We start from the raw sequence: 26,555 nt of genomic DNA, 5'->3' as shown, positions 1-26,555 counted from the left end.
TTATGGAGTTTCCTCCCTCGAGAATGACCTTCTCTCCTCCAACTACTGATATCTCACAAATGCTTAAAATAGTACCTCGAAGGTGGGTATTTGAACTTTCTTGCAACTGAGAATTAAAGGCTCCTGGTTCTTTGCCCCTATATAGAGGTTATAGATAGATTATATACCTATTAAAGCACTGACCGCAAAGCAATTATAAAGATAATAATCATAGCTCTCATTAGTTCACACTTTTAAAGTCCCAGGTACTGTACTAGGTGCTTAACTTACTTTATCTTGAATCCTCAGAACAATTTATCAAGGTAGTGGGCTAGTTCCCCTTTTACAGATGAGGAAATGAGAGATTAATTCCCTTGCCAAAGATAGAATGCTAATGAAGGCAGGAGCCAGGATGCATACCTAGTTCTGACTTAGAAGTCTGTGATTTTCACGTGGCCCCATCACCACCACATGGAGTTCTCTAAGGCATAACTGTGGGTGATTTATCTTTGAATGACAGTGGCTAGATGTGTCACATTCTTAGGAAAACAATTCAGTCAAATTTATATATTTATAACACTGAAAACCCTGCTCTGTTAAAATTTTTTATAGATGTAGTTTATGTGTGTACAGAAGCTCTCAAACTTTGGGAGGTTGGGGTGTAACCTTTGTATAAAACAGACATAAGAGGTGCTGTTCTGGTTGGATGGGTAGACCTGGGATGAGGGAGCCCCCTTTCATCCAAACTCCAAAACACCCACACGCACACTTCTCCACGGAAGCCCAGTTATCACCTCCTTGTAATACGCCTCTGAGTATGCAATCCTTGATGAAACGGTTAGATAACCGCTTCCGTGATTATTTCATGGTGTCAACTTTTCACAGCATTCTTCATCAGTTGTTTTTGAATGTTTGGTTGTTTTTAAATTGTCAATGCTATATCTGGCTTAAACACTTTTGTAAAATATAGGTGTTTTTTCTCCTTTGTATTATTTCCCTCTTGTATAGTCTCCCAAGCAGAATTATCATGTAAAGAAAGAGACTACTTTATAATTTTTTTCATACTGTTAAGTTGTTCTTCAGATATACTGTATAAGAGCAATCTGCTATACGTGTCCCATTTTCTCATAAAGTTGCCAACATTGGGTTAATTTTTAAAAGTGTTTTGCTAGTTTAAGGGATATATAATAATTTAAATTAATAATAAAAAATTTAATTCTATTAAGTGCTTGCTACAATCCAGGCACTAAAGGACCTTCGGTGTAACAGCTCATTTAAACCTGGGCTTAGCCCACCTGTAAAACAGATAGGGGCCCCCGGAGCCCCAGCGGGCCAACTCTACAGGTACACAGCAGAGAAATCTACTTCCAAGCAAGGAGAGGACTTCTCTCCTGCCTTCTCTGGTCTTCCAGACTATTCCCGTCTCCCAATTTATGCAGAATGAGAGAAGTCAACAAAATAATACTTGAATATGCTTCCAATGATAATAAATAAAAAATGAGAGCTTCAGCATTCACTTCTATTAAAACTGCCAGTCAAGTAGACTTCCAAAGTCACTAGCGGCTAACGAAGAAATCCTACAATGGCTGGAGGCAGGAAGAGAAGTGAGATGAGTATTTATGTGAAGTTAAAAGGAGCCAGTTTTGACATGGGGGCTGTGGTTACTTGACTTGGACAGAGATGACCATTGAACCTAACTAATATTTTTATGGTATCATAACCCACAGGGCAGAACCCCCTGGAAATGACAGGAGTGCTAGTGAGGCCATAAATTAGGCTTATCACCTGTTTTGATGAATGACATATTATTCATTTGTTTATGAATTGTTTACAGCTGCTTTGATGTTACAATAACACAACTGAGTAGCTGCAACAGGGACCTTCTGGCCAGCAAAGCCTAAAATATTTACCAACTGGTCCTTTATAGAAAACCTTTGTCAATACCTGGATTAGGCTTTAGCGACCTCCGAGCCACTGACTAGTTACCAAAAGGCAGATTCTCTGAGTGCTTCGCCATCCAGGACCCACTTTAAAAGACCAGTTAGGCCAGGAGGGCCCTTACACAAGGAAGTCACAATGACTTCATGTAGGAAACCGCAGGAGGGAAAGTATGCTTTAGTTGGTGCTGTACTGAAATTTCAGCAATTACCTGACGAGCTTGGTTCCAATTTGTTGTCGGATTTCCTGCCTCTCTTCTTCAGATGTACGCTGTAAGATGTTTTTGTCCTCTAACTCTTTCTTAGATGGCCTGTTGCCAAGTTTGATAGCAAGAGTATCCCTTCGTCGGATTTTACTTGCCAAAGCACCTGAGGATTGGAAAAGGCAGAAATACAGAGAAAGAGGCTTTTAAACGAGCGGCACTCAGGCCCCAGGTGGCACGGACTTTAAACGGAGCCCAGACAAAATTCTTCGTCCACATGCAAGAGCGGAATTTTAGTTAACTTAAGGAAAGAAACACTTTTTAGTTGGATGTAGTTCATTTTGAAAAACTAGAGAACTATTTTTAAAAATGTTGGGGTACCATGAAAAAACTTGCAAGTATCACCTCATCATTTGGAAAGTGATATTTGAAGTTTATTTTGCTGAGATGGTACGTCACGGAAATTCCTGATTACATAATGCCTTTTCTTCATTTTTTCGAAGTCTTAAAAACGTAAGTCTTTTTATTTATATAAAATAGTACATCCTGGTTTTTCCTTGTCTTCGACTCAAAAACCACATTGGCAAAAGTCTGCTTTTGCTGCTGTTTTAATCTTACATTACCCAGGAATCCTTGACATCTCCACAGAAGATAGTTAATACCAGATGAGTTATAATGATCTTTTTGTTGTTGTTCAGTATGAACTGGGAATTTGGAAAACTGACATTTAATCATTAATATACTAATAACTTTCCATACTCTATCAATTCAGTTCCACAGAGAATATCCCTCCCAAGTCATCCTGCTGAGAAGATTTTTAAAACATCGTACTTTCCGGTTCCATAAGTTACACATAAATGGTTGGCTTTATCCATTTTCCTTTCCTTCTTTCCTAGAAGGCATACATCTCACTTACTGTGGATGAGTGATTGTTTTTAATTCTTAAAAGGTATTTGTCATTCTTGACTCATTCTTCCCTGCCCTCTCTTTAAAGCCCAGCATAAAAATAAGTGAAACCCTCAAACATCTCCAGTGAGTAATCCAGGGCATCCTGCACTGATGAGCTTTATGCAAGAAAGGCCCGGGGGGGAAGGGCCAGCTCTCCTTATTCTGAGAAAGGCCTCCGTCATTAGAAAGCTTCGACCTTTGTACAAATACAAATGTGCATGTCGGTCTCAGGAACGAAGACCTGTCCCCTGCCTCCACCCTATAGAATCATCTTTTGGAAAGGCCTGTTGTCAAAAGCTAAACCTTAAGATATATACATTTCCAACCTGAGAAGAGACTATGAGAGAAAAGGGAACAGCAGATGTCTGGGGCCTGATGAAGCTTTTGTTCTTTACAAAATGCAGCTGATTCTATCCCCCCCCCCCCCCACTTTCCTTTCTACTTCTTAGAAAGAAGCCTTACTTTCTCCACTGCCATCTTCGTCCTCATCCTCTTCATAGTCATCGTCATCGGTGTACAAGATGGGCCCATCGGAGTCAGAGTCATTGGCCCGGTACTCTCTTTGGCCCTCGTCCTCCGAGGCACTGAAGGATTCTAAGGATTCTCCCATCAGCCCGGGAGCCAGTAGCTGAGGTGCTGCCTTTCCCAGCTCGTCTTTGGTTGTGACACTGTTAAAGGCACAGAAACACAGGGGTGGTGTGAAGGTCGGGCCATCCTGGGGGACAACAGCATCACCATGAAAAGGAGCGCCAGTTTCACGAGCAGCCTTCAGGCTGCCGAAAGGAGAAAGCAGACACGAGCCAGTTAAGCCACGGAAATGGAAGAATGCTATGTTATTTAATTCTTTGCTTTAGAGACTTCATCTGTAAACGAAAAGGACTGACTGGGTGGTGTGTGATACATTTAGTACATGGATATGGTAAAACTATAGTTTGCGAATTTATTTTCCTGTAGCAAAGGGGGTTCAGTGGAAAGAAAAAACGGACTAGGAGCTCCTAGATATCTGACTTTGTACTTTTTCTTTGACCTGTAAATCCCATTTATCCTTCAAGTCTCAGTGAATGCTTTAGCTCCTTCAGGACTCTGTCACTGGCCTTCAGCCTAGTTCCTCATCCCATCTCCCGCTCCCATGGTGATCTGAAGAAAACCCCAGTGGAGCTCCGGGAACACTGCGCCTCGGCCACCATTCACCTGTCTGCCTTCTCAGCCGCCAAAGATCCTGGACAAGTACGACGCACAGTGTTTTGCAGCCCAACACCTAGTGACATAGAAAAGTCTATCTTCTTTAATCGATCTATGAATTAATCCTATTTTCCTCAGAGGCAATGAGTTAACAGTAAAAAAGTCACGTATGCTCTCTGCACTTAGGTTCTGCACCTGTGAACCCTCCTGTCACAGGATGATATTAACAACATGAGATGGAAAATGTGAGAGTCGAATGGACTCTCTAGAAGAAAGGCGATGTGTACAGATGTGATCATTTTCTACTGTGTAGCTTGAGTCTGGTTTAAGGTTACTATATAGACACAAAGCTTGCCAATTTTCACAAACTAGAATAAAAAAATATACTTTACATAAAAAAATGGATCACATCGAAGACGATATAATGTTCATTTTATGATACAAAAGATCCTCAAATCACTTTCCGGTATAAATAGAATCCCAATTTGGATGTCACACTTCCAAAAGGCCGTTTAGTGCAAAACATGTGTTTGCTGTTTTCACGAACTAAAAAAAGCCTCAAACCAGTTCTTTGTATAATAAAAACAGGTAAATTTTGTCAGAATCTGAGGTATTGAAAATTCTACTTTGCGGTTATAAGCCCAAGTGCTCTCAAAATGTTCTTTCACGTGTTAGAAAAATCCATCAGCCAAAACTCTTGTTTTCAAAGGGAGAAATATGAAAACTTACTTTTTATTGTGGAAAATATACATAAAATTTACCATTTGAATCATTGGTGAGTGTATAGTTCAGTGGCATTAAGTATATTCACACTGTTGTGCAACCATCACCAATATCCATTCCCATTTATCTTCCCCAAACTCCAGACCCATTAAATAGCGACTCCCCATCCATCCTCCCCTGGCCCCAGGCTGTCTCTATGAATTTTACTATTCTAGGCACTTCATATAAGTGAATTCATATATTTGGCTTTTTGTGTCTGACCTACTTCACTTAGCATGTCTTCAGGGTTCATCTGTATTATATAGCATGTGCCCGAATTTCTTTCCTTTTTAAGGCTGAATAATATTCCACTGTATGTAGAAGCCACATTTTGTTTATCCATTCATCAGTTGAAGGACATTTGTGCTGTTTCTACCATTTGGTTATTGCGAATAATGCTCCGATGAATATAAATGTACAAGTATCTGTTCAAGCATACGTTTTCATTTTGGGGGGGGGCGACACACAGAGAAGTGGAATTTGCAAGATCACGTGGTAGTTCCATATTTAATCTCCTGAGGAACCATCCATCATACGTTTTTCACAGTGTGAAATCTCACTTTTTCAATGAGAGAGGATCTGTTTTACAGGAAACTTTTTCACCTTCTGGATTTCTAGTCCATTGCCACTAGAGGCCATTCTTGTTTGTAGTTTGCCTCTGGGGGTGACCACGCCATGTGGAGAAGACATGCCGATGAGTAACACATTTGGAAGAGCAGAACAAAAGATCCTTCGGGGCTGAGCCCCGGTATTTGTACAGGTCACGGCTCACTGATCTATTATGTTATCGATTATTATTTTAATCACATCATTTGTATTTTATGATGTTTCGCAGTTTTCAAAGACGTCTGCATACACTTACAACTGTCCTACAGTAAAAGGAAGGCAGATATTTATAGTCTGTAAACCCAGGAAGGCTATGTATGAGTGAGTTACCCAGCTGTGAGCACCAAGTCCAGGAGAACCCAGACTTAAGACTCTTAAGTCTACGTATTAAATGTTACATTATATTTTACTTTTATTTCATAAGATATATTATTATTATTATGCTATCGGTTATATTTGATGTTAAATATTACACTTCAAAGTTGTATCGATTAATTTATAACTTGGCTCTTACATGTCTCTAAGGATCCAGGGCATCCTGGCCAATAGAGTGCATTCCATCAAAGTTTGTAGAAAGGGACTAAACAGAGTCAAATCCCTTTTGGATATGAGCTCTGGATGGGCTTATTAGTTTCTGCCTTAAACTGTAGCAGACACACACATTAATGATGAAGCTGCCAATGAATAGGAATCTACCAAATAGCTACTACCACATAATATGTGAATAGAGGTAGATATTTTTGCACATGGCCACTTTTCTCCTTTAAAGTTTTGATATTTGTATTCCAAACAGAGCCTCTTCATAAGATGACAGGATTTTCACACATTCGTTGACTAAACTTAACTGCGGGAGAGTTCTAAGTAAAGCGAGTGACTAAGAGCCAGAAATTCTAATTCAAATATCCACTTAAAAACAGAAGAAAGAATTTGGAAGGGAATTTGAGAGACTACTTATTCCAGCCTCATTAACTCAAGAGCAAACACAAACTACCCCTGTGAGATGAACTGCAATTTAAGCTTTTTTATTTTGCGGAATATACAAAGGAAAAAAACAAAACAAAACAAAACAATCTCTGTGCCCTCTTCTAGGAAAGCATGGTAGTTACCCTGACAGGAAAATCTATTATAAATACCTCGATGTCTAATCATGTCCTCAGCTTGCTCTCTGATCACAGGGCCGGTGGAAATGGAGAACAGATGCTCAACTCTTTTGTCTGACAATCTTGCACATACTTGGGCTGAAGACGGGTATTAAGCCCTCAGCATGCAGCACGGTGCCTAGCACGACACAGCGTTCTCCCTGAGTGTTTGTGGAAGTGGACGAGGCAGAGTCAGGTCACTCTGGATACAGGCTCTCAGGGTTTAAGACCATCTAAGGAATCATTTAACATGTAGCACCTCGTTCTTCAGCATACTCAACGATAAACCCATATACTCACTCTATTATCCCGTATTTAAGACATTTTTACTTTCTGGGCACGTGGGACACGTGAGACTTTGGTAAAAACGAATGCTAACTATAACGTGTTGCCCACTTTTGTATCTTTGGTGCTTAGTACAGTGACTGGCACACAGAGGGCAAGCAAAAAGATACGCTGAAAAAGAACGTTTAGGTCTAAAGGTGGGAATCGATTGCAGTGGCGGAAAAAACGGTCACTATAAATAAATGAAGACATCTGCTATGCGCCGGAAGTATTGGGGATACCATAACCTTTCTTTCCAATATCTTCTTTTCCCACAGTATTAACCAAATAAAGTAGTTTGCAATTTAGCATTTATTTATCTTTCCTTGGCTTTCTTTTGGATGATGGTGCTCAAGGTGATAGAAACAAACAAACGAAACCAAGAAAGGAACACAAAAGAAACAACAGAAGTGCGAGCAACTACTCTGGAAACTTACAAAATTACTTAAAAGAACATGGAATTTGGTGTGCAACTCTGGGCCTGCATTCCAGCCCCGCCGCTTAGTAACCGGGTAACCTCAGGCAAACTGCTTTACCTCTCTCGGCATCGGTTTTCTCATTTATTAACCAGAAATATTTCAGGGAAACTCATGTGAATTAAATAACTGACAGTTCCTGACATTAAATAAGTATTCAATAGATGGTTATTATCAGCAATTCAATAATTAAAGTTGATATTTTAGTCTCTTGATCCAAATCGACTTAATTAATGTACTAAAAAATTTTAAAGTTTAATATGACAAAGATTTTTTTGGAAGAGGAAATATTCAATTAAATGATCTGAAGAATGAATTTGGTTTTATTCTTAGAAACAGAAGAGGCCGGATCTAAGCCTTCCCTAGACAGAACTGGTTACGCCTACCATACTCTGACAGCTGTCCTTTCCTACCTGTGGGACAGGTGAGCTACGTGGCTTGTTTCCCTTTACAGAGAAAATTTATAGGACTTTATGAATGATTAGATGCAGGAAACAATGGAGCATGAGGACCCTAGGATGAATTACAGGTTTCTAGCTCAGGCAACTAGAGGACGGCATGCCTGGTTGCTGGGAATAGAGAGGTAAATAACACACGTTGGCTAGTTCTGTCCCCTAGGTAGGAAAAGGAGCTGTCAGAGTATAATAGATGCAATAACCAGTTCTGTCTGGATGCTCATTGAAAGGCTTCTCAGGGGAGGTAACATTGGAACTGGGTGGGGGAATTAAGGAAGCAAGAAAGGAGTGTCTCTGAGGTTAGAGGGAAAGGAGTTAGAATTTGAAATAGCTCTTTCCTGATGGTCTTGGTTTTCTTGGAGAAGGGGAAGGCTGAATAACTTGGTGAAATGAAGGTAGGCAGGAGTGGGTGAGCAAGCGGTAAAGATTTAAAATAACCACTATAAGGCAAGCGAAGCGGCTGTCTAGGGAAAAGACTGTTGAGTAGTGATGAAACAGGCTCTAAATGTACTCGAAAACCATGGATTGGAAGTGGTATCTACCTGCAGCACCAATGTCACTGTCTCCATTAGCCTGTGGCATTCCCAGGGGCAGGGCTATGAAAAAACCAAGGGCTGGATGACACGTGCATTTATCTAACAATCACTAGATTAAATTATAAAAAGCCAAGTAGGTTTCTTTATTTCCAATAGAGCGGTTGAGTGATCCATAGCACCCAGTTCACAGGAAATGCGGAGGGAATATGGGGTTCGGACCCCGACTCACCATTTTGCATTTTCTCTGCTAACACTTAAGCCAGTGCCTGAGTGGGCAGTGGTTCTGTTTGCCGGCTCTTCAGTCCAGGGAGGCTGACTTGGGTCTAAGGTGGGGGTGGCCAGGTCGGCTCCATTGCTGACCAGGACAACGGGAGTGTCCAAGGCACTCTCCTCCGGAGCTAGAGGAGGGGCGGGGAGAGATGGGGCAGGGGCCACAGGGTGTGGAGGAACTGCAGACTTGGATTTGCCTGCGGTTAGCTCCTCAGTCCCAGGGACAGTCTGCTCAGTTTTGAGACTCTCCACCCTGGTCTCCGAAGGCTCGGTCGTGCCAGAAGTGGCTGCATCTGAGGACGGTCGAGACGCTGGCTGCTTGCCAGTTTTTTTCTTGCCCTTCGTGATTCCCACGGGCCCTGTTTTGTTAGAAACTGTCTCCTTTGAAGCTTTGGGATGAGGCGAGGTGGAGGAAGTAGATGGTGAAGCTGACGCTTTGGAGCCAGTTGTTTTTTTTGAATGAGAGGAACCAGCTAAAACAGAGAGATTTTGCATTAAAAGTCAAAGAAGACAATACTTACACACTAAACTGAATTGCTATGGTCAATCACAATGTTACCTTAAAAAATTTTTAAATGTGTTAAATAAATGAATAAAAGAAAACAGGCCAATAACGATAATGGTTTTGGTTTCTGCCACCTCCCTGCCTCTAATCTAGGAGGGAAAAGTGATGCTTGAGGCAAAACCCTCAGGGGCAAGAGTCCTGTCTTCTCCCTTCTGTCTTTAGCCAAAGGTCAATCCTTAGTGCCTCTGGGTTACCCGAAAAAATCCCTGTATGCTCCAGAGGAGGGACGTTATCTCGTGTAGAGGACAGACGCTTGCAGCTACATGGAAATAATACAAGGCTTGGTTCATCACAAGTTACACGAGTTCTATGATGTCTTCCTGGAAATGGAGTGGCCCACGTTCAGAAGAGGTGGAGTATGTACCACCAGCTCCCTTCTGGGTGCAAAGCAAATTGACTTGTCTTATTGCTAAAAGAATAAACTCCAAACCAGCTCTCCCCATGGCTTCAGAGAGCACAGCTTGCCAAGCTGGCCTCTACCTCCATCTGCAGTGGCTACGGGGCAGAGTGAAAACAGATGGCTGCCTATAAAAGACAAGTCCCCTTCAAAACATCAAAAGGCAGAAAAAATTCTTTTCTACAAAAAAAAAAAATGTCTAAATGGGTACCATTTGAATCATTTGGAGGGAAAGAGGGTATCATTCTCGGATCTTCTGACAGAGGCTCGTGGTCCTGGAGGGTCTTTTTCAGAAGATGGCAGTGGTATATTTGCCTGTTTCTGGGTAGGGCTGCCTTCAGCTGAATCATTCTCCGGAAAAGAAAAAGCTAGCTCTCCTTTTCTTTAGATCATTATAGGAAATACTTTTATACTCCTATGAGAGTACACTTTTGTTAAATGATCTGCATGACCTAAAACGTCCTCCTAGCTGCTTCTTCTGTTACAATGCTGTCTGTCTGTCTCTTCTTTTTCATGAAGGGTTTAACTAGCTTTCACAGAGCTATTAGAAAATATCTTGTTAGTATGATGAAGGCAATCTACGATGCATCAGACATTATTGTTAAGTCACCTATGGTTATGACTTGATTGGAGTCAATTTTGGTGGTCAAGAGATGAAGAAGAAATAAGGAATAGACAATGAGATGTTAGATTTCACTAACTTCGATATACGACAAGAAGCCAGTCTCATTTCATGACAATATCCAGGCTTAAAAGAAGTCTCTATGGCTTAGGGCTTTATTACTTTAGATATACACAATAACTAGAATCCCCCTACCCCAAGTCTGGGCCTCTTAATACTACTTTTTTTTTTTTTTCATAGTTTTATCTTTAGAAACTCTGCTTGTAGAAACAGGTTGCCTGTGGCTGGCCAGCTGGCGTTAACACTTTTTTTAAAGTTAACAATCTTCACTTGTTTTATAAGACAACCGTATTAAGCATATTCTTACAATCTAAGTCCATTCTAAATTTAATTTTTCACAACAAAAATGCTAAGAATTTTATATCTAAACATGTTCAATTACTTTCTTAGGTAAATTGAACAGAATCCCTTTCACATATCAATGCTAATAATTTTTTTAAAAGAAAATTCTGTCTGCTCTGACGGTAAGGTTAGCTTTAGCATGGCTTTAGGAAAAAGATAGTTTTTCGAAGCCTGGAATGTGAATTCAAGCCATGTTATTATAGTTTTTAAGTATCTTTTAAAATGATGGGACTTTGCTGAAATCAACCATGTAGGCTGAGTCACCTTGAATTGAGACCATGACTAAAGAGATGCCACCTCTTCTCAGTTCAGTACTCATACAGTGCATAATACAATATGAGAAAGAAACATTATAGATTTTGCCTTACTTCACTGGTAAATCAGCCGAACATGCCAAACAGATATCTGGTCATCTGGAAGTCTATACTAATTAAGTAATAGAGGAAGAATCTAAACGAATCACTTTTTTAAAGAACTTAAAACATATGTCTGAAAATCGAGAGCTGCATTTGAAGTAACTTCTCCAGAAGATCACATTATTCAAATGAAACGTTACCATGCAGACAGTTCTAAATGGTTACAAAAGGAGTATCAGTTGGATTCCGATGGAGCGTTATCAGCATCTGATGAGAGGATCCTGGTATGACAAGCTTGTTGGTAAACTACAAGGCAGCCCGTTTCTCTGTGGTAGCAACATTCTTACATACACCGTGGGCTAGTCGGGCCTCTTTCAATATAACGGATAACAGGCTTGTACTATTCTCTTAGGAACATCATGAGTTTATATATAAATCTTCAAATATCTGGAAATCACTCAAAAATCTTTCACAGAAGCTGTCCCCTGCCCTGGCTTAATCAGCCTTCTTGTGAGAGAAGCAAGACAGAGTCAACAGTGAGCCGCTATCATGTGGGGCGTGAGGAAGTGGGAAAGTCTGCTAGGCAGCGTCTTAATTCCAAAGGACAGGGTGACAGTTTGGGGTTTTCCTTTAAGAAGTGGATCAGAGCCTGCCTCGCTTCAAGCACTGATCCTAGGGTGTGCGAGGCAGTTTGGGAATAAATACGGACACCACCGAGAATGGACGATGACACGTGAGGGCAGCTGGTCTCCAAGGAAATGGCCCGAAGGCACTGTCTGCACAGCATTCTGAGACATTTCACTTTAGACCTTATTAGAAGAGACCCAGACACTCAAGGTCAAAGGCAGAAGAGAGAAACACAGGGAGAGAGACATCTATTTACATTCGGAGGTCTATCACACCGTCCGCAAAACCATTCTCTACGTTCGAGCATTTCGGGTATGAAAAAGATCAATACCAAGGCAATTGTGAGAAATCTGCTGCTGATTTTAGGGAAGATAAGGTTTGTTATAAGACAGGAGAATTTTTATGCATGGAAGCCACATAGCATGTATGCTCTGATTAACGTCCTTTAAAAGCTGTAATACATGGTAGGCTTCTTCATTCCATTCACTAGAAGAATGAAAGGTCCACTTGGGTTAAGCAAATCTGAGTTGAAAGGAAAGCTGGATATATATTAATTACAGTTACTGTAAGTCACCGAAACATCCCCTGGTGATCTGCAATCGTGACTTGTAACCACATCACTAGGCCGCTTTTCCTTATAACAAATTGAAGTCTTTTTTACTGTTTGCAAGGGGGTGGGGTGAGCAATGGGTATGTAACTTTCAACTCTGCCGAACAGTAGTGATTGGATAGAGAGTGGAGGGGTGGAGCTGAAGCAGGTGCCTTTTTGACTAGGTATGTGGGCAGATGCCGAAGATACAAGTGTCATATTCTCATGTGAAAACTTAAGACGTTTTGAAAGAAAACCAAAGCCAAAAAGCCACCCATAGACTTAAATGGGCGGGAGGCCAGTCGATGTCTCATTAATGTCACATCAGATCATCAGCACTCATCAGGCACCATGCTCTGTTTCCTTCTACTGGTCCTTGTGCAGATAGCAAATACTCAGGATGCAAGAGGTCTATTCACCCCAAACTAATGATGTCGACTAATCAACTCGGTGACTTTCCTTTGGTAGAGGCACCACCAAAAGAATCTCCTGGGCATTCTCCGTGTCAAAGCTGAATCCACTGGTGTTACATCCTGACACCAGACATCATTCTTAGAAGAAGCAATTAGGCCCACCCCAAAGCGGAACACCCCTAGACTCGACCCCCTGGGGGCATACTCACCAGCCTCTCGGGTCGCGTTTCGGCTTGCTGGCTTGGGTGGAGGGACGGGGGCTTGCTTACCAGGAGCCCTGGTATTTTTTTTAATAGGAGGCACTTCATCACCCTTGGGGCTGGCCCCAGCAGCAGCCCCTTTTGGAAGCACAGGTGTTTTTTTGGGTTTAGGTTTGGGTTTAGGCTTAGGAAGAGTTGAAGGAGGTGGAGCAGGAGCTGCCGGTGTTTCAGAGTGGTTTTCAGTGTTCTCTACAAATGAGAAAGTGAACAGAAGCAGACTGATACAGACACACACTATATAAACAGAGGAAGCGAGACACACGGGGACAGTGATACAAACGAGCGGCTGCTTGGCCCTTGGGAACCAGTGCGGAGTTCTGCCCCAGAGAGAGAACAAAGGTTTTGGGTAAAAACAAAAGCTGAAAGCCACACGGGTGTGTTGTCCGGGTGCACTGATCACTCCTGTGATTCAACAGGGTTGCACGAGTTACTTTGATGAAGTTAGAGTGACGATGAATGTAAACGTCCACCGTCAGGGGCCAACACCAGACTTGAACTGGTGGTTGCTGGAGGATAACGAGGACACGAGTGCTAAATTGAATTAAACAAAACTGAAAGGCCCCGAGAGTGGCAGATGAGCGTATTACACACACCTCCATGGGGTGAGGACTGGCCGTGCAGCAAGGACTGTGGACTCACAGTTAGTTACCTTTGTCCCCTCTACCAGCGGACTTTCTCTGAGAATTCAAACCCCATTAACCTGGAAGAGATTTGTGCTTTGTCCCACTGTGGTCAAAACTCAGTAATTTTTTAAGCTAAGGGAGACTGTAGAATCTTTTACAGGAAACACAATGCACTGAAGAATAAACTCTTTTCTACTATTAAAATTTTCTCAAGCTCTCCCAGTGCAGTAGGGCAACTTCCTGTTTTGCAATAACTTCCTCTGACCTTCTCAAACAGTGTCACGATGATAGGTACAGAGGGCGGAGAATCCCCTCGAAAATCAAACTTGTTTTGTAATGTAAATTTGTAATAAAAACATTCTGAAAAGATAAAGGTTAAAATTCAATTTTTAAAAAATTCACACCTGAGTACAGAAACCTCTCACAAGGTTTAACTTAACTGGAAGAGAAACAGTATCAGTCTCTCATTACTGACAGTGGGGATGTTGAATGTTCATTTGTATAGTTATATCTCTATTTATTCTAACACTGGCTGATTGTAATTAAAATAAGTTTAAATATAGCTCTGGTCCAAAGAGCCAAGTAGCATTTCTTTAAAAATGAAGCGCAATTAAAAAATAAAAAATAAGACGGTGTTAAGACCAGACTAAGCCCTTCACTGGATATATCTTCCCGTTATTGAATTATTGAATGAAGAAAGAGTTTTAATATTAGAATGCAACGCATTTCATTATTTCTTTTATTTCATTTCTCATGCTAGATAGTATGAAGTGAGGACTTCATCCCTCCCTTTTTTTTTTTTTTACTATATTTCCATAAATTCACATATAGAACCACCATAAAATGGTTTAAATTATGGCAGGTAATCGATAAAATTTTTCTTTTATTCTCTCTCAGCCATGAAACAAACCCACCCCAGTCACTGGAGCCCAAGTCGACCTCTCCTGCGTCTGATGTTAATTGTAACTATTGATTCGACATTTATCAGAGGTTACTTTCTATGTTTGCTTTTCTGTTTATACATCTGTCTCCCCAACTAAGTAGTGACTCTCCTAACCTACCTGGTCTGAACCAGAAGGCCGCTTAATCATGAAAGTCAGTTAGGGTGGAAAACAATACAAGTTAATGCACATCTAAAACATTTGAACACACAACATACAGAGACACTGACACTCCAGTCTTTTGACAGAGGGCAGAAGCCTATTCTTTAAATACTTCTTTACACTCTTCTCTGTAAGATTGGCTCCTAGCATACTACCGTGCACGGAGATCAAGCCCAGTGATAGTGTCTATGGTGAAGGCCAGTCAAGCTGAACTGTAAAACCTGCTCTCTTCATTCTCTTTCACACTACAAACCCTCATATATCTTATCCTCTGACTTTATGGCATATCACTGAGGGATCTTTTTCTCTTTCTGTCTAAGGTTTTAAATTCTACAGTTATACCCCCAAAGAATCTAGCTTCTGGGTATGGGAAGCAGGAGATGGTTGACATTTGGGAATGATGGTCCCTACTGGGCTGAAAATGGACACACTGCATGCAAACTCTCTGCCGGCTCCTGGGGAAGCATGCTCCACGCCTCCTTTCTCTGAGAACTTTACCCATTGTCGATGTGTGTTTGCCACATGGCCAGTGTTTAAGTTTACTCTGTGGCGATTCCTACGGGGATTGCGCACCGTATGCTTTTCTGACTAAATTATAAACTCCCTTTGCCTGAACTTTGATATCCCATCAAGCACATGCTTTAAACATGACTATTCAATGAATGTGACTAATTGGCAGTTAGTTATTAACAACGCACATTAGTAGAAAACAAGCTCTTTCCTTTTATCTGGGAGGTAATGAATTCAGTCAAGTTACATTTTGTATTATGATCTGAAGACGTGACATAAACTGATGAATTCTGAGTATTATCTTTTCAAGAGGAGGTTAAGAAAGGGCTGCCTACGCACTCTGGCTTGATAACAACAGCGTTTCACGCGACAGTCTGGATGGTAGCTGTTTACTATATGTCTAGGTCTGGCTCCTTCCATCACATGGAGAGCTTAGTTCCATAACACTGTGAGCAAAGCTGAGAACTGCATGCATCTTCACCTTACCCAGAATGCACTTCTGCCCCATCCTTCTCCTTCAACTGACTGCCTCCTTCTCATCTCCTGCAAATCACAGTTTGGAAATAGCTTCTTTACGAACCAGTGCTGGTCTCTGCTGCCAGCTCCCCTGGCTTGCTGCTGCACTCAGGCCTTCCAGAGTACTTGGCATCTTGTATTGCAATTGCCTGTTTGCATGCTGGTCTCCTCGTAAGCCATGAATTGCTTGATGGCAAAGGCCATTTCTCATTCACCACTCTTCCTGGCTCTCCATAGAGTCTTACTTATGGCAGATCTTCATTATTATGTGTGGAACGAATACATTAAGTCACATGTTACTTCGTCGAACGCCCTCAACAATAACTCAGTAGAAATAAAATCACATAATTTTCAGACTTCTCATCTTTTATGCCCAGCTATACGTAACAGATTGATGATCAGCTTTTCTGCCTCTTCTATGTTTAAGGGCAGTTGCTGAGATAGACTAAAAAGAGACAAGGAGCCCTGAAGGCCTTCAGGGTAGCGTCTCCAGGGCTGGGCAGAGGAGGCCGAAGACCACTGTACCCAGAAGCAGGTGCCTTTGGGAGCTGCAGCAACTCTCATGTGGGGCCTAAGAGCAGTGTGAAGGCCGCTGGCCATTTGTTTTGTTTTCCATGGCACTGATGTTTCAAATACTAAAGTACTGACATACTGTCTTAAAAAGAGATAAAGCATCTGGGGTTTTAAAGGCACGTGATGTAGTTCTGTAACTATAACCAATTAATAGATGAAATAATGCTCCTGGATACGTTTATTTAATGTAAGAGGAAACAACACTACATCCCAAGATAAAGGGTGAATTAAGAACATGGGACGGTGGATTTGCACGGCAGCGAGCTCAAACAAGAAGTGAGATCGGGAGAGGAGCGGGGGTAAAAGTGAATCTTAGGGTGTTTTTTCAGACTTAAATGGTCTCTTTCCAGAGAACTGAATGGTCACCTTTGTTGCTAAGATATTTTCTATTTAACATAATCCTACGTGATGTGATGTGAGTTAGAAGTGACATTCATCTTACTCTCCAGAAGTGGCTTCCATATCGGACGCTTCCCCTCACTCTCGGTGCAGCTCCGGCAGGTGCACCGATCGATCATACAGCGAGAGGGAGGCGACTCTGTCTAATTAGCGGGGTGGCTGCGTGTGGAGCATTTCCATTTCCTCGTGTGCAGAGCAGCCAAGCAAGATGCTATCTGGGACCTTATTTGACCAAAAAGAACTGAATGTACTAATTCTAAATAAAGAAAAAGAAAACAAAAATATCTCTCACATATCCATGGGCCTCTGAGGCCTGCCATCATCTTTTCAGAACATCGAGACCTGCTGGTTTAATTAACATAAAACTGTCAGCGACTTTTTATTAGGTTGATAGGAGACATGCTTCCTTTGAAGTCTGGCCAGTCCACTGACTGACACCCCACACGGACCAGATAAGCACTAGAGATGGCACTGTTACATAATGAAGGACATTATTCTTGAATGTGAAAAGGCTGCACAAGACACAAACCACAGATGGATATGAAATTTAACAGTTTGGTGAGACAGGACAGTTGGACTGAAAAATAAAAAATAAAAATAAAGAAATCACTACTTGCATTAATATTTTCAACTGATTCCTCTTAAAATCTCCTTAGGTATGTTTGTCTTTATGTTCCACTCAATTTCTTGTAATCAGTATCCATAAGCTTAGCCAGAGTCCTTCAATGGAACAAGATTAAGTAAAGCCTCATGATACTATACTTAATGTTAAATAAAGCCAAGTGTTAAAACTTCCAAGAAATTATTAACAGAGGCTTCTAAAAATTTTAAAGGCTAATTTACATGTCAGTAATAAGGGGTTATGGACTTCCAGAGTAGATGATTTTAAGTTATAATGTCCGTAAAATGATCTTTTGTTCCTTTTGTCTTCGAAGGATTTGGATCAAGAACAGAGGAAGGGAATTCTGTTTCCAGCAGTTTCGAAGCGCTCTCAAAATGATTACGGAACCCAAACGGCTTGACAAATTTCTGCCATCCAACTCAGAAGCATACATCATGGAATAGGAAATAGCTTAGCTCCTAAGGATTCATTTCTTTGCTGCATGGAATCATCTAGAATCTACCAACAAAGCCTTACTTTATGAGTTTCAGTTCAGGTTTGCAGAAGTATGAGGCTTGAAGGTTCTTACACCGTGATAGCCAAAGTATGAGGATGTAATCAATCAGTGCCCATGAACTTATAAATGTGCTGGTAGTCCCTGATTAACATGTATTTTGCAGTTATGCAATCTACCATAGCATATTATTCACTCTAGAAACCTTGGTCTCTAAGGAAGCCTTCAGGGAACGGCATAATTGCCTCTGGCATATTTTGAAATTTCCAGTTGCATACAAACAAATCATGGAGCAGACTATGGCCAGACCAGCAGACCAAATCCCCAGCATCTCTGGGAACTCTCCCTGGGTCTTTCTCACAAATGTCTAGAACCTGGACTCGTACCCTCAATTCTGAGTGTGTGGATATACCAGCTAAGCCCCCCTGCTGAAGAGACAGTGCTGGGCTCCGAAAGCCACCTTATTTGATATTCATCCATGCTGAGCTGCTCACAGCGGCCACTTCTAAGCAGCAGAAACAGAAGTTCTATCTGCTGGCATTTTTTTTTTTTTTTTTAAAAGATATTGAGAGAAAGATCCTGAGGAAAAGATCAATTTCCAGACATCTCCAGTGATTGAAGAGGCCATCCTTTCTGATCCTTACTATTAATTAGCCATCTTTAATAAAAAATTAAATGATGTGCTTATAAAATGGATGCATCTACCTGAAAAAAGAAACGATCACCCCATTTCTCTTTGCTAGTTATCATTTCTCTCCTCTTCATGTTTGCAAATCACCTCTCTACTGGTCTTAAGGTCACCATTTGGAACCTAAGACCTGAATCTTCACACTGAGCTGTGTTGAGGTAGGAGAATAAGGGGTTTCTCTTGATTTTACCTTTCTTATCTTCTGCCTTTTCCTCCAGAAGTGGTGCTTTTCCAGCTACAGAGCCATTACCTTCTTCAGATTTTACTACATTTTCCTCTCGGGTAGGTTCCTCTCCGATGGGTATCATGTGCCCGTTTGAATTTTCAAAGTTAACTGTTACATCTCCATCTAAAATAGGGAAAGAAACACCTAGATGTCTAATTTGATGGCTTTCTTAAAACCCAGTTTTCCAGTTACTAGGACTCTAGAGATTAGGTTCATGTTTCAGGCCCTGGGAATCAAATACGTCCTGTACTGTTTCATCATGTTTTACTAAATAATTAATTCAAACGAAAGAGCTAAAAAATCCTGAGTCTTGGGGGAAAGAAGCTACGGAGGGGCCATTCAGGAGCTGTTTCAAGACAGTAGGAAGGATTAGCCTGATTATAAATATAAAATATCCCTGAGCAGTGGAGTCCCTCTCTTCTTGCATTTAGGTTTTGTTGAAGTCAATACTTAGGAGTCTCTCTGTCATTCAGAAACTGACCCGTAAAAGGAGTAACCTGAAAAATGGAATAAACATTTTAACAAACACCAGAACACAAGGTGAATGCAAATACACAAAAAAACGTGAAATGTAATTACACATACAAACGATCAGTGAGAGATTATGAGAGTTTCTAAACACCATCCTCTCCAAAATATTACCTCTATGCTATGTTAATTTTATACAGTAATATAACTGTTACTCTACATTCAGGGAAAGATGGTAGCAAGGTTAACTGTATTTCTGTTTTCTTATTTACGGAAATATTAAAATGTACTCAGGTAATTATTATATGTAACTGACCAAAGAGTCTTTAAGTTGGTCTAAAAGTAATTTGAAAACATTAGGAAAAACAACATGGCACAAAGCAATTACAGAGGAATTTTTAAAAAATCACAACTGAAAGTAAAATTTCTAATATGTTATTCTAAATCATGAATAACTAATTTTAACCCCTAAACTTTCATAATTCTCTCATAGGAGTTTCTAAGGTGAAAGATTTTGCAAGAATTCTTAATTCAACAACCAAAATGCTTGAAAAGATTAGCACTAATTCATATCTGGAAAATGTTAAGAGGCTTTGCTACCACTGTAAAACAAAAATTAATGAATCGAAGTTTTCATTTAGCAAACTTGAAGAAATGCATAATTAGACGCCTTATGCAATTTTGAGCAATCTTATTTTGGCAACCATTATAAAACAGAGACCATCTTTCAAATTTTCATTAAATATGATTGAATGGCTTTGGTTCAACAATAAAATCCACTGGCCTTTCTGACAAAAACAAGCATGACATTTTAATAAGTCAAATGAATATTTTACAATTATATCATGCTGAAAATGCAAAAGCAGTTGTTGCTTAGTCATGTAACTTCTAAGCACCTATAATCTGATTCCGAAATAAAATTAAAACAGACAACTAAAGGCAATGCCATTGTAAGTAAATCTTAACTATTTCAATAAAATTAAGGTAATGCTTTTTAAAGAGTTTATGTCAAACCAAAAAGAAACCAAAAGATTCTTAGTTCTTATTATTGAATGCCAAAAAATTTGCCATAAAAAAGAACGAGAGGAGACACAATATAATGTCTGGACATTAGACTCAAAAAAATAAAAAAATAAAAACTAGTGTAAGAATGGAAAATTCCAAACAAAAGAGAAAACCACTTCTTTACATAAAAATCTTCAGTTTTTAGGTATCCAAATATAAATTTATCTTTATTTTCTATGACATTAGTTGGTACTAAAAATGTTAGTCATGTTAATGACAATTTAATTCTCTTTCAATTATTATTATATTACATTTCTTTAGTATGTTAAATAACTGATCTCTAAATTCAGAGCAAATAACTTAGAGAGCAAATTAAATAGTTGAGGCACAAGAAGAAATTGGATTATTACACGATAGAGAGAGACAGTTGGCAATGTGAAAAGATACTTTGAAGTAGAAATAAAGCTAGTGCATGTGAAAAAGGAAAAAGGAAAAGAGTTTACTTTCCTATGGAAAAAGGAAATGTGTTTGTAATAAATATAAAATTCAAGAAAAAAAGAGAACTGAAGTTACTAATAATTGATTGTTGTGTGATTGAGGTTTTTTTAGTTTTGTGTATTATTTTAGGATTAAAACAAGTACTTGATGTAATTTAAGTTTGGAAGTAAAATATAAGTTCAGCAAAGGAAGGAAAAAGAAGATGCTGAGCTAGACTGCTGGTTAAAGTGAGAGAGGCCCATGCCAAGTCTAAAAAGGAGATTTGTATGTAAAGAAAAGAGAAAACTCAGAAGAGTCATGAGATTACAGTAAATCAAGAGATCAAGCACATACAGAAGTCAGCAGTTAAATTAGGACTATGAGAATGTTTTGAAGGCTTTCTCTCTTTCTGGGATATAGTTAACACAGAAATAGAGGCAAGGAGAAAATCATGTACAAATGAAAGGTGAGTGACTTATTAGAAGGTTAAAAAGTATACCATCGGAGAAAAGGAAAGGAGGCTGACCGGCAGGCAAAAACATCTACGTGCCCTTGTGTTAAAGCTAAGGGAAAAGACAGAAGTAAAGAACAGAAGATAAGAACCAACTGCCACCTGTTTTTAGAAAAAGTAAACTCTTTTCTAGCTATAATTTTAAACTGGATAAAAAGGAGGCCTTTAATCTCTCTAATACTCAGCAACAGTTTCAATCATAAATGTCCTTATTTTTTCCCTTCTTTAAAATATTTCCAAGTAAAAGAAACCAGACAAGGGCACTGATCCACCCCATAAAGGTGACAGTGCAGCATTTGGCTTTTGGTGGATTTTTAATTTCTCTATTGCCTCCGGAGATTAGAGAGGAGACAAATTTGATATTGTAAGCTGACCTCCAAAGAAAAAAAGGTTAGGGATGTGCATTTTTTTTTTTTTAAAGTTCCAGACAGGAAATAAATAGCTTCAAGGTAATAGAAAATTAGGGAAGGCATAAAATTCATTTATCAAATGGTGTGAGAAAAGTAGAACAGGTTAGAAATTGCCTAAAATCGTGAGAGCTCAAGGAAAATTGTAGGATTTACTTCAGACTTCCCTATTTTCTTTGAAGTAGGAGTAAAACAGTAGGCATTTCCAGTTCCATTCTGGAATTATTCAGATGTTGGAAAAAAACATGTCATTTGATTTATAAAGAGCGAATGCCGAAAGATGTTAAGTTCTTTGCAAAGAACATGTATCAGAAAAAAAGAAGTACTATTATTCCAGTTCCAATAACAGTATTTCACTTGTTCTCATAAAAGTACAATAATAATAATTTACCCCAGTAAATGTCTGGGGAGAAGGCATGAGGTAAAGCAACAATGTTGCAACAAAAAATTTCTTTAGTTTCAATAGTAGTGGGAGCAATGAAAATGATTCAGTACTATTTATTTGGAGAAATAAACCATTTTGCTGTCTTCTTTTGAGGGTCTATCTCAGTTTCTATTTCATCTCTATCTTTTGAGCAAGATTCCCCTTTGGGAGGTTAGAGAAAAAAGAGAGGAAGATTAGAGGTAGGAAAAAAATAGTTGGAAATAATAACAGTGAAAAGGTGAGGGACAACTAGAATCAAAGAAATGAAAAGAGAATGATCCTGGGAAAATTACTTGAGAGACTGCGTAAAGCAGATTAATTTAATTTGCCCATTCATGCCTTATCGATCGTACATCTGAGTGCATTATAAAGGACAAGAGATGGCTCTCTTTTCTTTTACTGGTGGACGCAGGAAACCAAAGGCATGGGCCAAACTGAAGCTTTGCATTCATTCAATCACGTTAACTCGTATAGAAAGACTGAAGCTCAAGAACAGAGGAGCAATGTAAGCGTTTGTCTCTTATCTGTGCCTCTGAGCTACAGTGTACCTTTGTAGATGGTTTTAGAGTGACATGTGGTGAAGGACTCACCAAAAGGGTCATTTAGTTTCTTCTCTAGAAGACCACAAAGGCATTCTGAATTAAAGCAGGATTCTTGGAGTTAGATACTCACTGCTTTATCTCCCAAAGACTATGATCATCTTAAGTCTCAAAAGAAAAACCAAAGACCAAAGAATGAAGGATTAAATTATTTTAAATGCATGGTTAATTTCCTCACCTTGATCAGGCAATTCCTTAAGAACTCCCCTTCTGATCAGCTCCTGTCTACTTTGTCTTGTGGATATCTTCCTTTCTAATACTTTTAAAAAGAATAAGCACAAGTAAGAATCAAGTCATTGTTTAAAATAATTATGAAAAACATTCCAATTAGAATTGAGCATATTCATTCTGTTCACTTGAAGACGCAAACTCCAGTTTTCACAGTTGCCGAGGAAAACACTGTGACTGGGGTCAATGTAATCAGAAGGACGACGACTGGAGCCCATGATCTGAAACCCGACCACTGCACCTCGTCTTTCAAATGAGGATGTTCAGCCAAGAATCCAGTCAAATTATTTCACATCTACTACAGAGCACAAAGGCTACTTCCATCTTTGAAATATTCCTTTCTTTAGTCAGAATGCATTCTAAAACAGGTGTCTATCAATATGCAATGTATGTAGAGGATATTTGTACTTACATTAAACAAAACAAACTTTCAGTAGATATTCAGGTAACCCAGAGAGAAGGGACTATTTTCCAGTGTTTTCTCTCTTACACCGTCTATTACAAAAATCCAACACATCCGATTTCTCTCAACTCTTTTTCTTGACATACAAGAAAATTCTAGAGTATTCTCTAGATACATCCTCTGACATATCCCAAGTCTTAAAAGGATGGAGCTGATTCATGCTTTCACAGGCATGTAGAGAGATGGGAATCAACACTGCTTCTTACTTCTTCTGGAAGAATCTAAATACTAGTTACAACTTCAGAAGAGAGATTGGGAGCTCAGAGTGGGACCTCAGTTGCTTATATGTGGATAATGTTGGTTCCTGGACCCCGTATGTCTGTGTAACTATAAACTCCATTTCCTACTTTCAGGGCCCAGGAAAGTGTGTGAAATTAGTATGTGGTCATGCCACCTAATCGTTTGAGCCAACATTCCCCAAAGTGTATTCTGCAGAACTCTCCCTACCCCACCCCCTCCTTGATGCCCTGTTGAAAAACACACCTGACAGAGTGACGAAGGGCCAGAGAAGGGGCTTATGGCTCTTGGGGAAAAGAAAAGGTACAGTGGTGGAGACCGGGCAGCCAGAGCAGGACGAGATGCTGACATTCCCTACAATTTCTATTCCCGCCCTCATAGTTTGCAAACCTTAGAAACACTCTGGACAACGTAATTTAGAGACCCAAATTAAACCCCAGTACCCCGAGCCACGCCCTCATACAAACAGAGCTCATGATAACACCAAAAACATGTTTTTTGAGGGGTGCGCCAGGTGGCCTGCGGCAAGGACACTTGGAAGAGAGAGAGCGAGAGGGTGGGGTGTTCTTGGGCCCGAGAGCTTTGTATGAAGCGCCGGAAAGTTCTTGGTGAGCGTTTCGTAATGCCATGGGCCCTACGACAGCAACACTCAGTCTCTCTTAGAGAAACTGGAATTTTTTTACCCTCTCTGATCACTAGGAATTGTGTATTTCTTTTTTATCCTGGTTGCCGGAAAGGTCAGAGTAAAACTTAATACTTAACACAGATTTCATACGACAATTCATGGGTGAAGTCTGTTTCTCCCTCCTCAGTCACCTGACTTCATTTTTATTTTATTTATAGAATATGTGCTCTTTGTTCCAGGTTTTGTCACATTTTTATCCAACATTTTTTTTTTTTTTGGATAGACTCAGAATGTAAACAAACAGGAAAATGAATGAGTGAATGAATGAACAAAGGAATAATAACATCGTATTGGTTCACATGGAGACACACACAGCACCCTTTCCTCTTCCTCAGATCACCACCTGTTCCCCACTCTCTACCCTCCTTCCAGGGGCAGTGACAGCTCACTTAAACACTGGTGATTTCAATGGACTAAGTTAACTGGGTGTTCTCCCCCCCTCCCCCCGCAGGAGCTGTTCTTTCACGGGAATTCTTTTATGTGAAAAGAATGCTGTTATTGAAATACACCTTCGATTAGTTCAGGCTCTTGTCAAAGAGGAGCGAACCCCTGTCAGCACAGGAAGCCAAACGACAACTCCCACAAGGACACTGCGGGACAACGCTGAGATGGCGCGTTGTCAGGTTCGAAGGACCCTGACCACTGCAGTCTCCCCCGGAATGAGCGAATCCATTCACGCTTGACTGGGGGCTCCCAGGGGGAGGCAGGCCTCTTAAAGCAGCTGTTTCAGCCTCCGCGCCTGGGGGTGGGCCCACGGATTCCAGGCTGTGCTGTACAAAGTTTGAGGATGCAGGAAGCCATTGCAAGAGCAAGTGCCACTGGGCCTGGGGGTCGGACCACATTCTGGGAAAGTAAATGCTCTGCCGACTCGGTACACAGTCGTCGCGGCTGTCTGCCCCTTGCTCTTACGAAAACAGACCTTCCAATTTGCTGCTTCTGTAAAGTGGCCAAAACCACAAAAACGGTTGTCAGGAGCCCTGGATTCTAGTACAGGACTTCCACAACAGCTTGTGTGACATTGGGCAGTCTCTTCCAGTTCCAGGGCTTCGGATCTCTTATCTTTAAATCCAGAGATGAGATTCAGTGATGCCTACAGAATGACTCATCCAGCTCAGATGTTGTGTGATCCTGTATCACTAATCAGGGCCTTTCTGTAATCTCCACTTTGGGCACCGTCAAAAGCTTTCATTCTTGCCTGAAAAAAATCACCAGAAAACCCAGAACATAACCTGGTTTTTTGTTTTTTTGTTTTTTTTTTTTTGCTTCTACCTTTCCATCTTGGATCCCAGAGGATGCTTTCATTTGAGTTTTAAGTTTTCTGTTGCTTTAATTCTAACTTAATCTCAGCTAAAAATCCCTCTGTTTTTCCTTGTAAATCCTAGGGCTTTGAAGCAGCAGCTTGGCTTCCTGCCAAGACTCAAAACCGACAGCTTTGTTCTTTGGCTCTACCTCCTACAAATGGGCCCTGATAGGAAAATGCCTTTGGCTATTTGTTTGGTCTTTGGCTGAGCGCATTTTTAACACATAAAACAGATAACTGTGTATGTGGCCAAGGAGAACAAACTGCAGGCGACTGAGCATGGAAGGTATGCTGTTGGGGCACAAAGTTCCAACCACCGCTCTCCCCGAAGAACAAGTGCTTCACTCTTCATCGTTTCAAATATTTGCCTCCTGTTTATACAGTGTCTGTATGTTTGCAGAGCACATTCACTGGACATTTTTTTTCACAGGCTCAGAAGGGTTCTGCATTGGAATGAATCTCAGAGGCCATCCCAGTCCAACATGCCACACAAAGCAAGAGTCATTTCGGGTACATTCCTGAGATGTGCTCACACCTGCCTGCAAACATTTAGAGGCAGAATGGTCACTAGAGCAGAGGCCACTCCAGCTACCCACCACCCTCATTTTCACGAAGGTGTTTCTCAGAAGGTGCTGAAGTCGCGCTTCCTCTAACTCTGCTCCTTCCTCGAACCCACGTTCCCCATAGCTCTAGATCAGACTGAGTCATCTCTGAGGGAAAAGAGCCTGAGTTAGTTAGCTCTGTGGTCTGAGAGCTAGGCATGTTACTAAAGCCTCCTAAAATCTGACCCCAAGTACTCCACCTCACAGCTGCTCTTTGACTGAAATTCACATGAATCTGTGCAAGAAAAGCAATGGTGCTGGAGGCCTCGCTCACAGCTGCGGCACGACCAGAACACGGCCAGGCGAGACACTTAGCAGAGCAGACAGCGGGATGCGGCAGCCGGGTCC

At 40.6% G+C, this 26,555-nt stretch overlaps 1 protein-coding gene across 6 annotated transcripts in view; it reads right to left on the bottom strand.

The window, feature by feature from the left end:
• PHACTR2 (phosphatase and actin regulator 2) overlaps positions 1-26,555 on the bottom strand; it is a 220,019-nt gene that overhangs the window by 33,483 nt on the left and 159,981 nt on the right. For 3 of the 6 annotated variants that reach the window (XM_016119544.2, XM_016119546.2, XM_016119545.2), the window contains exons 3-8: positions 22,871-22,951; positions 18,766-18,924; positions 12,998-13,237; positions 8,777-9,290; positions 3,530-3,735; positions 2,129-2,285 (exon numbers count right to left, since the gene is read on the bottom strand). In XM_016119544.2, the coding sequence (XP_015975030.1) occupies positions 2,129-2,285; positions 3,530-3,735; positions 8,777-9,290; positions 12,998-13,237; positions 18,766-18,924; positions 22,871-22,951 (1,357 nt within the window). The remainder of the gene's footprint in view (positions 1-2,128; positions 2,286-3,529; positions 3,736-8,776; positions 9,291-12,997; positions 13,238-18,765; positions 18,925-22,870; positions 22,952-26,555) is intronic. The other 3 variants (XM_016119547.2, XM_016119550.2, XM_016119549.2) reach the window with 1 other exon arrangement.

The sequence above is a fragment of the Rousettus aegyptiacus genome, unplaced genomic scaffold (genome assembly GCF_014176215.1).
Source record: "Rousettus aegyptiacus isolate mRouAeg1 unplaced genomic scaffold, mRouAeg1.p scaffold_m13_p_1, whole genome shotgun sequence".
In the NCBI taxonomy this organism is placed as follows: Eukaryota; Metazoa; Chordata; class Mammalia; order Chiroptera; family Pteropodidae; genus Rousettus; species Rousettus aegyptiacus.
Note: the sequence above shows the minus strand (reverse complement) of the source record. Positions and strands in the feature narration are given on the sequence as shown.